At 36.8% G+C, this 16080-nt stretch overlaps 1 protein-coding gene across 5 annotated transcripts in view; it reads left to right on the top strand.

Annotated features, from left to right (window-relative positions):
- The window catches only part of PCGF5 (polycomb group ring finger 5), a 127435-nt gene that overhangs the window by 98138 nt on the left and 13217 nt on the right, over positions 1-16080 (top strand). For all 5 annotated transcript variants that reach the window (XM_073240709.1, XM_073240710.1, XM_037002641.2 and 2 more), the window contains exons 7-8: positions 1161-1259; positions 10455-10544. In XM_073240709.1, coding sequence (XP_073096810.1) covers positions 1161-1259; positions 10455-10544 — 189 coding nt within the window. The remainder of the gene's footprint in view (positions 1-1160; positions 1260-10454; positions 10545-16080) is intronic.

The raw sequence follows: 16080 nt of genomic DNA, 5'->3' as shown, positions 1-16080 counted from the left end.
CCTTTAGTGTCCAGATTATATCAAGAACTCTTACAAATCAACAACAAAATTACATACCCTACCTTAAAAGTTAATAATACTAAAACAAAAACCTTTTTTTTAAAGAAATAATAATATATTGAGCAGAATGTGGAGAAATTGAAATCCCACCCCCTACCCCATACATTGCTAGTGTGAAAGTTAAATGGTGCAGCCACTGTGAAAAAGTTTGGCAGCTCCTCAAAAGAAAAAAAGTTAAACAGTTCCATATGACCTAACAATTAAACTCCTAAATATTTACCCAAGAGTATTGAAAACATTTGTTCACACAAAATCTTATATATGAATATTCCAATAGCATAGTAATAATAGTTATATAATAGCCAAAGAGTCAACCAAATGTCCATCATCTGATGAATGGATAAACCAAATGTGATAAACCTGCCCACAGAAGGTTATTCAGCCATAAAGGAATGGTTCATGTTTGCTATGTCTACAACCTCATTTTGACACATTTTCAGTTTGAATGTCCATTCCGGATTGGTTCTCAAATTTTAGTGATGTCTAAGCTTAAATAGTGAATTAGCACTTCTCATAGTGCTGGTGAAATGAGAAGAATCAAGGCACATAGAACATTATTTTTCCACTGAAATATTGCCATCACTCAAACACTGACTGGGCATGTTTCTCCCCAACCAACAGTTCATTCCAGACGGCTTTGTTGCTGGGATCTTGGGACCTAACTGGCTTCTCTCTGTTGAACCCTAATGGCTCCTTAGAAATCATTTGCAACCATTTGAAATCACTGCTCTTCTTAAACATATTTAAAAGTTATGAGACTTTCTAATGTTCCTCATGCTTTAAGTGACATTATATAAAAATATTTTATATTTTTGTGACCTTTGTTTTCAATTAAACTCATGATGTATTCCTTACCAAAATGTCTAGAGGTATACAGATTATCTGTTTATCAGGGTTTCTTAATTCTTATGATAGTACACTCTTAAAGAGCTTCATGTAAGTGTACAAGAATTAAGACATTCTAAGCACAAGTATTAGCTGTAAATTTAAACAGTTTCAGAATACATTTTGAAAATACTCAAAATGATAGTGGAAATTTACCTATGATTTCATTAAAACTAAGGTAGAATATTTTAATTAGTAATCCTTATTTCCTTTAGGGTTTGATGAAGAAATTCATTCGATGTTCTACACGTGTAACTGTGGGAACTATTAAAAAATTTCTGAGTTTGAAACTAAAACTTCCAAGTTCTTATGAGGTAAGTTAATAATCTAACCTTGATCATTTTGATAATCTGATCTTAAGTAAAATTCTAATAAAAGTAAAAAATCAACTGAGAATATTTAGTTTTTGTGGGAATATTAGTTATTTTCATGTCGAAAATATAACTTGCAGGAGTAGGAGGAAACAATAGCAGCATGAGTAGGGTAGTGGAAATCTCCTCCCAAAACCATATATATCTTGAAAATACAGCAAATACAACCATTCCTAAAAGAGTGACCAGAAGTTACAGTACACCAGCCAGTCTACATCTGTGAGAACCCAACATCTCACAGAAAAGGGTAAGGTACAAAGCAACGTCCCAGTGAGACCTGAGCACTTCCCCCACCCCAGCTCACTGGTGGGAGGAGAAGAATCAGCGCAGGGAGGGAGTGGAAGCACAGGACTGCTAAATAACCAGCTCTAGTAATCTGCCCGGGGAGCACAGACACTCTTTGCATGGTGCTCTGGATGTTAGAGGAGCAGAAAAGCAAAATCTGACACAAAGACTGTGAACAGGTTCCCATAGCTGGCTGCCCTGGGACCAAAAAAAACAGGCATTTTAAAAGTCTTAAAGGGACGAGGGTTTAACAATTGGACAAAATCATCCCAGCACACTCAGCCCAGCAGGCTGGGAACTTTAAGGAGATTCAGGTGCCCTATCCCCCTGCTTGGCAACGCAGCTCTGAGGCTCCTCACTGCGATAAGCAGCCTGCCGTTGCTTCCTCCCCACAGGCACCTGCAAGCAAACTGGCTATCCCTGCCATTGCTGCAGACCAGCCAGAGAGCAGCCCCACCAACAGCAACCACTCAGCTTACACAGAGGCTTCTTCCTGCATGCAGCTAACCAGCCCAGACCCAGAGGCTGCTCCCTGCATGCAGTTGACCGACACAGACAGTGGACATGGGAGCAGAGACCAGGAGGCACAAAGGGGCTTTGTTCTCACAGCAGAACACGCACTGCTCACCTGCGACCCCTGCCAGCACCCTAGACCATCCCAAAAGCTGCCCCACCCATGGCAGCTTAGGAGATTGACCCAGAGGCTGCTCCCTGCACATGGTTGACTGGCACTGACAGGAGACAGGCACAGAGACTAGGAGGCATGAAGGGGCTTTGTTCTTGCGACAGAACACATGCTGCTTACCTGCGACCCCCGCCAGTGCCCTAGGCTATCTTGAGGGCTGCCCCGCCCATGGAAGCTCAGGGGATTAACCCAGAGGCTGCTCCCTGTATGTGGTTGACCAGCATAGACAGCAGAGAGGAGCGCGGAGACCGGGAGGCATGAAGAGGCCTTGTTCTTGAGGTAGACAAACATGCTGTGGACCTGCGACCTCTGCCAGTGCCTTAGGCCATCCTGAGGGCTGCCTTGCTCATGGAAGCCTAGGGGATTAACCCAGAGCCTGCTCCCTGTGTGCAGTTAACCAGCACAGGCAGCGGAGACATGCAAGGTGAACAGCAAGCAGGAAGGGATGTTGTTATCCCAGCTAACACACATGCCACTCTCCAGCAACCACTCCCATTGCCATGAAAAGACAGAAGAACCTCTTTCAATCCAAAATCCCTCATACATCAGAAAGAGGGCTCAGTGAGGCTGAAATCACCAATCTTCCTCAAAAAGAATTAAAATAAAAGTCATAAACATGCTAATGTGGCTACAGAAAAATATTCAAGATCTCAGGGAGGACTTCAGGAAGGAGATAACAGAAATAAAACAACAGAAGGATTTAAGAGCAGACTACAAATGGAATAGAAATCAGAGAACAGGAATACAGAGAAACTAAGGCAAAGATAGAAAAAAGGATCTCTAGGAATGAAAGAATATTGAGAGAATTGTGTGACCAATCCAAATGGAACAATATTTGCATTATAGGGGTACCGAGAAGAAGAGAGAAAAAGGGATAGAAAGTATCTTTGAAGAAATAATTGCTGAAAACTACCCCAATCTAGGGAAGGAAATAGTCTCTAGGGCCATAGAAGTTCAGAGATCTCCCAACACAAGGGACCCAAGGAGAACACCAAGACATATAATAATTAAAATGGCAATGATCAAAGACAAGGACAGAGTATTAAAAGCAGCCAGAGAGAGAAAAAAGATCACCTGCAAAGGAAAACCCATCAGGCTATCAGCAGAAACCTTACAGGCCAGAAGGGAATGACATGATGTATTCATTGCAATGAAATAGAAGGGCCTCGAATGAAGAATACTCTATCTAGCAAGATTATCATTTAAATTTGAAGGCGGGATTAAACAATTCCCAGACAAGCAAAAGTTAAGGGAATTTCTCTTCCGCAAACCATCTCTACAATTTATTTTAAAGGGACTGCTCTAGACAGAAGTATGCCTAAGGCTAAAGAGCTGTTACCAGAGACAATGAAACCACAGCAAAGGAAGTAGACCAAGTAAATACTAACTAAAAGTAAAATTGAATCAGCTATCCACAAAGTCAGTCAAGGAATGCACAAAGAGTACAGAATAAAACACCTAACATACAAAGAGTGGAGAAGAAAGAAAAGGGAGAGAAAAAATGAATCATCAGACTGTGTTCAAAATAGCGTAATAAGTGAGTTGAGTTAGACGGTTAGATAGTAAAGAAGCTTCCCTTGAACCTTTGGTAACCATGAATCCAAAGCCTGCAATGGCAATAAGTATGTATCTATCGATAATCACCCTAAATGTAAATGGACTGAATGCATCAATCAAAAGACACAGAGTTACAGAATGGAAAAAAAAAGCAAGATCCATCTATATGCTGTCTACAAGAGACTCACTTCAAACACAAAGACATACACAGACTAAAAGTAAAGGGATGGAAAAAATTACTTCATGCAAACAATAGGGAGAAAAAAGCAGGTGTGCAGTACTTGTATCAGACAAAATAGACTTCAAAACAAAGAAAGTAACAAGAGACAAGGACATTACATAATGATAAAGGGATCAGTCGAACAAGAGGATATAACTATTACAAATATCCATGTACCCAACACAGGATCACCTAAATATGTGAAACAAATACTAACAGAATTAAAAGTGGAAATAGAATGCAGTGCATTCGTTTTAGGAGACTTCAACACACCACTCACTCCAAAGGACAGATCCACCAGACAGAAAATAAGTAAGGACTCAGAGGCACTGAACAGCACATTAGAACAGATGGACCTAACGTATCTATAGAACATTTCCACCCCAAATCAGCAGGATACACATTCTTCTCAAGTGCACATAGAACATTACAGAATAGACCACATACTAGGCCACAAAAAGAACATCAGTAAATTTAAAAAGATTGAAATTGTACCAACCAACTTCTAAGATCACAAAGGTATAAAACTAGAAATGTACAAAGAAAACAAAAAGGCTCACAAACTTAACAACGTGCTCCTAATCAATTGATCAATAACCAAATTAAAACAGAGATCAAGCAATATATTGAGACAAATGGAAACAACAGCACAACACCCCAACTTCTGTGGGACGCAGCGAAGGCAGTTCTAAGAAGAAAGTATATAGCAATTCCAACCTATTTAAAGAAGGAAGAACAATCCCAAATGAATAGTCTAAATTCATAGTTACTGAAACTGGAAAAAGAAGAACAAATGAGGTCCAAACAAATGAGGTAAAAGGAGGGACATAATAAAGAGAAGAAATAAATAAAATTGAGAAGAATAAAGTAGAAAAAATTAATGAAACCAAGAGCTGGCTATTTGAGAAAATAAACAAAATAGAGAAACCCCTAACAAGACTTATCAAGAAAAAAAAGAGTCTACGCACATAAACAGAATCTGAACTGAGAAAGGAAAAATCACTATGGACACCACAGAAATACAAGAATTATTAGAGAATACTATGAAAAATTATGTGCTAACAAACTGGATAACCTAGAAGAAATGGACAAGTTTCTAGAAAAATACAACCTTCCAAGACTGACCCAGGAAGAAACAGAAAAACTAAACAGATCAATTATCAGCAATGAAATGGAATCAGTAATCAAAAAACTATGCAAGAACAAAACCCCCGGACCAGATGGATTCACCACTAACTTTTATCAGGCATTTGGAAAAGACATTTTCCAAAAAATAAAAGAGGAGGGAATACTCCCAAACTCATTCTATGAAGCGAGCATCACTCTAATACCAAAACCAGGCAAACACACCACAAAAAAAGAAAACTACAAACCAATATCCCTGATGAACATAGATGCAAAAATACTCAAAATATTAGCAAACCAAATTCAAAAATACATCAAGAGGATCATACACCATGATCAAGTGGGATTCATCCCAGGGATGCAAGGATGGTACAACATTAGAAAAATCTATCAACATCATCCACCACATCAACAAAAAAGTAGGGCAAAAAACACATGATCATCTCCATAGATGCTGAAAAAGCATTCAACAAAATTCAGCATCCATTCATGATAAAAAACTCTCAACAAAATGGGTATAGAAGGCAAGTACCTCAACATAATAAAGGCCATAAGTGACAAACCCACAGCCAACATCATACTTAACATCATACTTAAAACTGAAAGCTTTTCTTTTAAGATCAGGAACAAGACAAGGATGCCCACTCTCCCCACTTTTATTCAACATAGTACTGGAGGTCCTAGCCATGGCAGTCAGACAACACAAAGAACTTAAAGGCACCCAGATTGGTAAGGAAGAAGTCAAACTGTCCCTGTTTGCAGATGATATAATATTATACATAAAAACACTATAGAATCCACTCCAAAACTAATAGAACTAATATTTGAATTCAGCAAAGTTGCAGGACACAAAATTAATACACAGAGATCTGTTGCATTCCTATACACTAATGATGGAACTAGCAGAAAGAGAAATCAGGAAAACAATTTCATTCACAATTGCATTAAGAAGAATAAAATACCTAGGAATAAACCTAATCAAGGAAGTGAAAGACGTATACCCTGAAAACTACATGACACTCTTAAGAGAAATTAAAGAGGACACTAATAAGTGGAAATTCATCCCATGCTCTTGGGTAGGAAGAATTAGTATTATCAAAATGGCCATCCTGCCTAAAGCAATCTACAGATTCAGTGCAATCCTTATCAAAATACCAACAGCATTCTTCAACGACCTGGAACAAATAGTTCTAAAATTCATATGGAACCACAAAAGACCCCGAATAGCCAAAGCAATCTTGAGAAGGAAGAATAAAACAGGAGGATCCACTTCCCAACTTTAAGCTTTACTACAAAGCCACAGTAATCAAGACAATTTGGTACTGGTACAAGAACAGAACCCACAGACCATTGGAACAGAATAGAGTCCAGATATTAACCCAAGCATATATGGTTAATTAATATATGATAAAGGAGCCATGGATATACAATGGGGAAATGACAGCCTCTTCAACAGCTGGTGTTGGCAAAACTGGACAGTTACATGTAAGAGAATGAAACTGGATTACTAACTCCATACACAAAAGTAAACTCAAAATGGATCAAGGACCTGAATGTAAGTCATGAAACCATACAACTCTTAGAAGGAAACATAGGCAAAACTCGCTTGAATATAAAAATGAGCAACTTTTTCATGAACATATCTACCCGGGCAAGGGAAACAATAGCAAAAATGAACAAGTGGGACTATATCAAACTAAAAAGCTTCTGTACAGCAAAGGACACCATCAGTAGAACAAAAAGGCATCCTACAGTTTGGGAGAATATATTCATAAATGACATGGGGGGTTGACTTCCAAATTATATAAAGAGCTCATGCACCTCAACAAACAAAAAGCAAATAACCCAATTAAAAAATGGGCAGAGGAGCTGAACAGACACTTCTCCAAAGAAGAAATTCAGATGGCCAACAGGCACATGAAACGATGCTCCACATCACTAATCATCAGAGAAATGCAAATTAAAACCACAATGAGATATTCACACCAGTTAGGATGGCAAATATCCAAAAGACAAACAACAACAAATGTTGGTGAGGATGTGGAGAAAGGGGAATCCTCCTACACTGCTGGTGGGAATGTAAACTAGTTCAGCCATTGTGGAAAGCAGTATAGAGGTTCCTCAAAAAACTAAAAATAGAAATACCATTTGACCCAGGAATTCTACTCCTAGGAATTTACCCTAATAATGCAGCAGCCCAGTTTGAAAAAGACATATGCACCCCTATGTTTATCACAGCACTATTTACAATAGCCAAGAAATGGAAGCAACCTAAGTGTCCATCAGTAGATGAATAGATAAAGAAGATGTGGTACATATATGCAATGGAATATTATTCAGCCATGAGAAGAAAACAAATCCTACTATTTGCAACAACATGGATGAAGCTAGAGGGTATTATGCTCAGTGAAATAAGCCAGGCGGAGAGAGACAAGTATCAAATGATTTCACTCATCTGTGGAGTATAAGAACAAAGCAAAAACTGAAGGAACAAAACAGCAGCAGACTCACAGAACCCAAGAATGGATTAGCGGTTACCAGAGGAAAGGGGACTGGGGAGGATGGGTGGGAAGGGAGGGATAAGGGGAATAAGGGACATTATGATTAGCACACATAATATAGGTGGGGACACAGGGAAAGCAGTATAGTACAGAGAAGAGAAGTAGTGACTATAGCATCTTACTATGCTGATGGACAGTGACTGTAATGCGGTATGTGGTGGGGACTTGATAATGGGGGGAATCTAGTAACCACAATGTTGCTCATGTGATTGTATGTTAATGATACCAAAATAAAAAATAGAAAGAAAATATAACTTGTGAATGTAATATTTATGTAATCTCTATTTTCAAATTTAACATCATGATTAAACATGATACTAATGCATTTAGTGTTTTATAATTAGAGGAGATATTTAAATAACAATTATAAGGATTGCCAACATAAGTATCCCTGCTAAATGGATTCTATTTCTTGTTATTGTTTAATGCCAGCATGCTTTAGGGTGTGTCGTTTTTTTAAATCTGTGATCTTTGAGATCTATTTTTACCAATTCTTTATGGGCTTTTTGTTTAGAACATAGAGCATTGTTTTTTAGCACAAGGGATTTCATAAACAATGTTTCTCTAGTCCTGTGAGAGCAAAAGTGATGTTGTTTTGCAGTAGGTGAAACCAACATATTGCATCTACATAAATGCAGTTTACCGGCTTCTTCACAGGAGAGAGAATGCCCTGATGTTAATCACAGAACAATTTGTCATGTGTCCACTGTTCAGAGAATGCTGTTCTAGGAGAAGAGCTATACCATAATGAAGGAACATGGCTAAAATTTCTCACCTGCCCAAATACCAGTCTTACAACTTGTATTAATTCTGTCTTCCTCCAAAAAATAACTGAAGACAAATATAAAGACCAATTTAAATATTTCCTATATAAACAAAGACATCAAAGGCAACACAGGTTTTCAGGTTTATGTACAGCAATATTAATATGAACAGTCATCATAGCAGAAATAAAACAGTATTTGAACATAGGCATTGACAGGTATTAAAACTGTATTTTGAGGAAACCTCTAATCCTGAACTTATTTTTAAAAAATTTTTAGATGACTAATCTAAGGATTAAAAATTAACTTTTATGGTTTGGTCCTAGAAATTAAAAAATGTTTTTCAGAGACATCAATTTGTATATTAGAAAAAAATTGTGAAAGCTAATCAAAATCCTGTGTACTTGGTAAAGGCAATTTATAAATATAGTAACAGTGAAAATTGAAAATGAAATTGTTTTTTATTTGTTTTGGACTTTATTGTCTTCTTTCAAAATACTGTGTGCTTTTTATTTTTTAATTTAAGTATGATTCATTGAGTAATTTGTTAGAGCTGAGAGAATATTATTGACATACAGCCTTATGCTGGCACATAGTATATTTTTCTGTAGGAAGAGATGAAAGGAGAAGAAAGTCCCCTGACAAAGGACTTTTCCTATGATTTTTAGTAATATTTACTGGTCCCCACTTACTTTGTTGCCCAACATGTTAGGAGGATGATTTAATGAAATAATACCTGATAGTTGAAGCTTCTATAACAGCATTGCTAAATGGTGCAGGATAGTTTACGTTTTATGACAATAGTGGAAGTTGTGTATGTGATTAGGAATTGCTTTCTAAGTAAGTCCCACTACTTCTTTGCATATGAATTTATTTTATAGGCAAGATAAATACAATCATCTAATTTGTTCTAAAAATAAAATGTCTAAAAAACATTTTGAGGTCCATGTAAGTCACCATAACTCATCAAAAATATATAATTTAGCCAATAATTGTTTAATACAATTGAACTATATTCATTTTAGACTTAACTTTGTCTCTGTCTAGCCATGCACAGGATTATTTAAAACCCATTCTTCCCTATTTACACACTTTAAAATTAAATCCTGTTAGTCTGAATAGCTAGAGAACTGAAATATTTTATTTATAGGGATCTATGATAAATACTTGATTATGCTTTGTTGAGTTAGTAAATCATAGCCACAGTTGCTCTGGCCTTAAAGAGTTTGGAAGTTGTTTGGTTACTGCAACTTTAGAGCAAAAGTGAGCATTGATAAGTACAACCCTTATTTGAAATTACATACAAGGTAAGAAGAGGGTCCTGAAAGTATCATGCAGATCACCAACACAAGCGAGGAGGCTGGAGGGCCCTCGTTGACACAGACCTGTGGCCTGGGCCTCACTGATCTGTCACCTTCGCTGTAGGGAATTACTGCAGATATGCAGAATCTTGAAGCCCTTGTAAATCATGTATCCATTCATTTACCTTTTTGAATACAGACTAATAAGAGGAAAGCAAATTTCCCCAGATTTGAGGAACGTGAAAGGGTTCTGAGAGATGTATTCATAAGCCAAAGGCGTAATGAGGAACTGTGAGGTTTCCATGTTTTTCCTCATTCAGTAAGAGGCAGGCACAGATAAATGTCTAAAACCTCAGTGGTTGCACAGAGACATGGACTAAGAAAGTTCACATTGCATTTCAAAATGATGTGTATGAACTTGAGATACAAATTTGTGGTGCAAGACAGTCATGTTACTTCTATCTGAACTGTTAATACTTATGGACCAAGTGCTTTTAATAAAAATATTTTTGTTTATGGATAAATACTTCTGTTTTGTTTTAACTATTTGAATATCTTTTGAAATCTGAAAAAAATATGTAATGCACTTATGAATTCAAAGTTACTTACGTTAATGGATCTGTAACTCTTCTTTTTAAAGTTGGATGTACTGTGCAATGGTGAAATTATGGGGAAGGATCATACTATGGAATTCATCTACATGACAAGATGGCGACTAAGAGGCGAAAACGTAAATTGCTTTTTATATTTACCTATGTGTATATTTAGTTATATACCCTTACGTTACTGAGATATAATAGTACTATGTAGAACCTAAAAAAGACAGTCTAGCTTGGGTAGGAGAAAAAACTGGTTCCTCTTACTGTTTCTCCCAGCTACTCCATGATAGTTGGTCCCAGACACAAGACCAAGGTCTGTGTTAAATGTGGTTTTGTTATAATTAAGGTGAGTTTAAAACCCCATATAAATATATTCAGAACTCTACTAACCTCAAGACAGAGAAGATGGCACAATTTTTTTAACCACAGTAAAATATGGGAACTTTTAAGTATATGGAGTGGGGTTGGGAGACCAAGTTCTGCCCTGACTAGTACATTTAATGGTTGATGTATTATTTTTCAGTCATGGTAAAGGAGACAGGGTAGAATCTAGACAATCTTTCTGTCAGGTACCTCCTTTACGTTGAAAATATAAAATCAGATTGAAGGGTGAGTTTGCAGTCATTTCTGATGCCAGAATTAGATTATTGTTCCTTAGGCCATAGCCAATATGGAGAAATGATTAAAAGGAGAAAAATCTAAGAAAATCAAAAAAACCCCAAAAGGAGAATTTTGTATTTTGAACTATATCTTTGATTAGGGTTAATTAGCAGGTTCAAGCATAACTTAACTGAGTTATATGTAACATTGATACTAGGAAATGAAAGGGGATAGGGATTATAGGACTGATATGTAGCAGTAAGAAATATAGTAGTAATGCTACAAAAAATTCCCTGCATAATCTGATTACATGAATAAACATTAATTAAGATTTATTAGAAGTTATACTAGGTGACCTCTATGGTCCTTTCAGACATTAAGATGTTTATGGTACAATATGTCATAGTTTTAAACTCTGTAATTTTAATCTCTAAGCTAGGTTTTATTACATTTTCTTGTAAAAATACAAATTTAAAAAAATGAAATTAAGAAATTTAACCACAGGATTAATAATACAGTATATTAATAATACAGGATATTAAAAGCAGGATAGGTAATACAGAGTCCAAATATAATAAGGGTTGCCATGTTACAACAGTTCAAAAACATACTTGCATTGAATGTAAACATCTGTGGAGCTGTTACAAAACCTCAAAATATCATTTTTTGGAGGGGTGCTTGTCATTGGGTAGGACATTTGTCTATATTGTTCAGAAGAAATGTCTTGAAATGATACAATGATAAATGAAGCACCTAACTTAAGACAGAATTTTTTCTATTTGAGTACCGCCTGTGTAAAGCCTTCCTTGTGAGGCTGAATTCTCGTGACAGGAAGAAAAAGATATGCTCTAGTGCCCAGTCACCAACTAGTTGTGTGCCCTTGAAGAATTCATTAAACTTCTTTAGGACTCATTTTTTTTTTTAAATCTAATTGTCTTTGTATTTGGTAAATTACTGCTTGTCTATGACATTTTATAGTTTCCTTCATGGTTATATATATGTCACTCTGATGTAATCCTTCTAGGCAAAATGTTTCAGGTACCAGGTACAGAGAGAGGCAGTGCCCTTTTACTTAGCACTGCTGGGGCCTAGATGTTGTGATATTACATATAATATTAATATTATATTGATATAATTTTAGTTTTACTTGATAATTCTTTGAGCATTTCAGCATGAATTCATAATTCATCCTTGTGAATAGGTTTGCCTTAATACTGAAGAGATGTAAAGTCACCTACTACAAGACCTCTCTGCTAGCTCTCACTTGTTCTTCACAAGAGCCTTCGCAGAGGTCACCCACTCTGTCAATTATTTTAATGTCAAAGCATGAAAGAGCTAATTCGTAAAAATTGTTATTGATAGACTATCATTTAAATCAGTCTTTACTGCAATTATGTCTCGTATTACACATTCCTGAATAGTTTAAATTCCTTTGTTGTTTAAGGTATATTTTAATAGAAATTGGTTCAAAAATGGTTTAGTACCTTACGATTTTTCTATCAGGTAAAAACCAAACCAATAAATACAAAAACTACCACATTTTATACTTAGTGCAACAGTGAAGTAATATATTAGCCTGTTTCATATTTTTGTCATGACAAACCTGTTTTTTGTTTTCCTCCTCCAAACATATTTCCCTAAGTCTTCACATCTCAATTAGTAGTTCCATTTTTTCATTTTCTCAGACCAAAATTCCTGGTCAGTCCTGATTAGTTTATTTTACTTCATCCATCCTTAGCAAATTCTGTCACCTCTACCACCAAAATACTATAATCGGAACCTAGTTGTGTCCTACCACCTCCACTTTTACCACTCTGGTCCAGCCACCATCACCATTCCCAGAATTTCTCTGAGTCTCCTACCTGGGCTCCATGCTTCTACTCTTTGCTGCCACCTCTCCACCCTCCCTCCAATCTTTGCCCAGCACAACAGCCACAGTGAGCCTCTTAAACAAGTTAGAACATGTCACCTCTCTGCTCTGAGCTCTCCATTAACTTCTAATATCATTTAGATAAAAACCAAAGTCCTTCCAGAGACCTGTAGATATGAACCCCACATAATTTTCCCCAGACACATGACAGATCTCATCCTTGACTCTCTCCCTCTGGCTCACTGGCCTCTCTTTGCTCCAACATGCCAGGCTTGCTCTTGGCTCCCCAAGTACCCACCTAACTTGCTCCCTTTACCTGTTCACTCAGAGAATTTTGTTTCTACATCACTTCGCAGTAGGCCTCTGACTTCCCTTAATGTTACAACCCCTCTCTCCCAGTCTGGCACTCTGAATCCCTTTGCATGCCTTACTGTTCTCCATATGTTTCACACCACCTGACATACTATGCCTCTTATGTTTATTGTTTGTCCCCCAACTAAAACATAGCCCGAGGGCAGGGATTACTATTTGTTCACTGCTGAGTCTCTAGCATCTAGAGCAGCACCTAGTACAGATACTCAATAAATATTTGTATGAAAAGTAAACCAAATGAAAATTTTGTCTTTTTTAATAGTCATGCAACAATATATCTTAAAGATCATCATTTATTTGAATCTCAGTTTCCCATTTATTTTCTGTTAAACCAATTTCCAGTTTTTGCTCATGTTCCAATTAATTATGAGTTATTGATGAATCTGGCAGTTGAAGTGAATGGACAAGTTGGCAACAAAACAATTATTTCTTGATTAAGCCTCTACTTAGCCTATTTGTTACAACCACGTTCCTTCCCATCTCTACCCTCCATTGCCATCAAGATGCCAAGCTGTCTGAAAAAACTCACATTACCTGCTGGCATTGCTAACTGGCTCTGTCTTGAGCTGAGGTCAGTTTATTACCTAAACTGATGACCAGCTTGTCGTGTTTTCACTTGCTTCTAGTACTTTTTTATATTGAACATTTTAATCCACCTGATATTTGTTTATTTACACACATATCTAAAAATGAGACTAAGACTAACTTATTCAAAAATTTTTTTTTGCTAGAAACACAGTTTACTGAGTAATCATGCTTTACCTCACTGTTTTGAGATGTCACTGTTATCTGTATCTATGTTAACACCCTTATCTAAAACCCCTCAGTTGTCCGTTTTCTTTGAGGTAAGTTTGAGTAAAGTCCAAACTAACTTAAAAGGCAAATAAGTTGGGCCTTCTAAGTTGCTTTACCATGTCTGAGAGTGTCTGTTAGGGCAAAATTCCTTAGTCTTTTTAAAATTGTGTTGGCAAGTTTTACTTACTTAGTTTTTTTTTTTTAGATGAATTTGAGGATGGGATTGGGTTTGGCACTGGATTAAATTTCGAGGTTGAGTTGTTGGAACCGGCGTCTTCGCAGTTCTTCATTCAGTGCTGAGGGTGTCTTCTCGTAGCTTCTCACTCCTTCTGTGTCTCTGAGTAAAGTCTGTGGTTTTCTTCCCTCTTCATGTTTGATGCCGCCTCTGCCCCTCTGGGTCTTTTGCCTCAGGCAAGGCTGCTCCATATTCAGACCATCTCTCTTTACCTCATCCTACTTCTAGACTCCTGGAAAGAATCTCAGGGAAATTGATGTGCCTCCATTTCTCAAAAGTAGAAACATACCTCCCTGTGCCACGCAGCACATGAGCTAGTCCTGGGCAGTTCCACTTCAAGTTCAGCCTCTTTTCCATGGTGCCTGTTCTTTCTGGGTCCTTGTCTTCATTGTTACGCACTTGCGAAAGAATTTTATCTGTAGGAATAAAATACCTGATCAAATTTAGCTAACTCCTAGAAATTTTTCAGTTCATAACATATTACTGTCTCAAGATTGGCATTCATCTTTTGCTTGTTAGTGGGGGAAAATGCACCTGTTTTTTAAACCTTTGCTTCTCAAATTTTATGTGACGAGAAATCACCTGGGGATCTTGGTAAATAGATTCTGACTCAGTAGGTCTGAGGCAAGCTCCTAACATTTCTAACATCATAACAAGGTGGGATACTAATGCATTTGTATTTAACCATCCTTTGAGTAACAGGATTTTAGAAGATGTGTTCAGTGACCACTGGCTTGACCTGTGTCTTCCACGTCTATAAATTGAGAGCGCAGAATTACAGAATTAGATCTCTGTTTGGAGGGACTTATTTATTTAGACTAATCATTAGTCTAATACCTGGGTCCTTTTTATAATATCCATGCAATATTCATTACATTTTTTGAAACGTAAATGGAATCAGAATTCTGCAACTTACTTTTCTCGTTTGATGTCTTGTAGAGAATCAGTAAACTTTGAAATAATTCTTTGTAACAAGCTGATAGTATTCCATTTATGTGGCTATGGCATAATTTGATTAACATACTCCTTTGGTAAACATTTAGGTGTTCTTTGTTTTGTTTCTTTCAATTTTTTTTTTTTACATTATAAGCAATTCTCTATTCTGGTACCTATATCATTTTTGCACATGTGAAAGCATATTCATTGGCTAGACTCCAGATGGGAATTTACAACAGAGTATGGGTGTTTTAAGTTTTGGTAGATATTGACAAACTGTACTCTAAAAAGGTTTTAGCACTTTATAATCATACTGATAGTGTAGGAGAGTGCTCATTTTCTCACATCCCCGCCAACACTGCCCATTATCAATTCTGTATTTCTGTGTTGAACTTTCCTATCATATCCATTGCCTTGTGGATTTTTCCCCATTGTGATGTTTGTCTTTTTGTTATTGCCTTCTAGAAACTCTGTATTCTGGGCATTAATCTTTTGTTATATAGGTTGTAGCAGTTTCCTCCTAGTTGTATCCTGCTTCCTAGTTTTGCCTGTTTTTTTGCTCATTAAAATTTGGATAACAGTAGTGATCTTGAAAATTTTTAATAGGAGTTAATGAAATATTATATAATAAAGTACTTAGAAGCACACCTGACATAATAAATGTTATTTTATTAATAGCTTATTATGTTATCTTTTATTATTATTATTATTCCTCTTCCACTTTTTCTCATTGCTGGGAGCTTGCTGTTAATACCTCTTTCTCTTCAACCTCAGCTCATCATGAACTCATGTTCTTCCTGCTCACCTTCTCTCACGTGAATTGAGTACCCACTCTCAGTACAGGCCCTCTTTCCCAGAT

Source organism: Manis javanica, chromosome 7 (genome assembly GCF_040802235.1).
Source record: "Manis javanica isolate MJ-LG chromosome 7, MJ_LKY, whole genome shotgun sequence".
In the NCBI taxonomy this organism is placed as follows: Eukaryota; Metazoa; Chordata; class Mammalia; order Pholidota; family Manidae; genus Manis; species Manis javanica.
The sequence above is the reverse complement of the archived record's forward strand: the minus strand, read 5'-3'. Positions and strand labels throughout refer to the sequence as shown.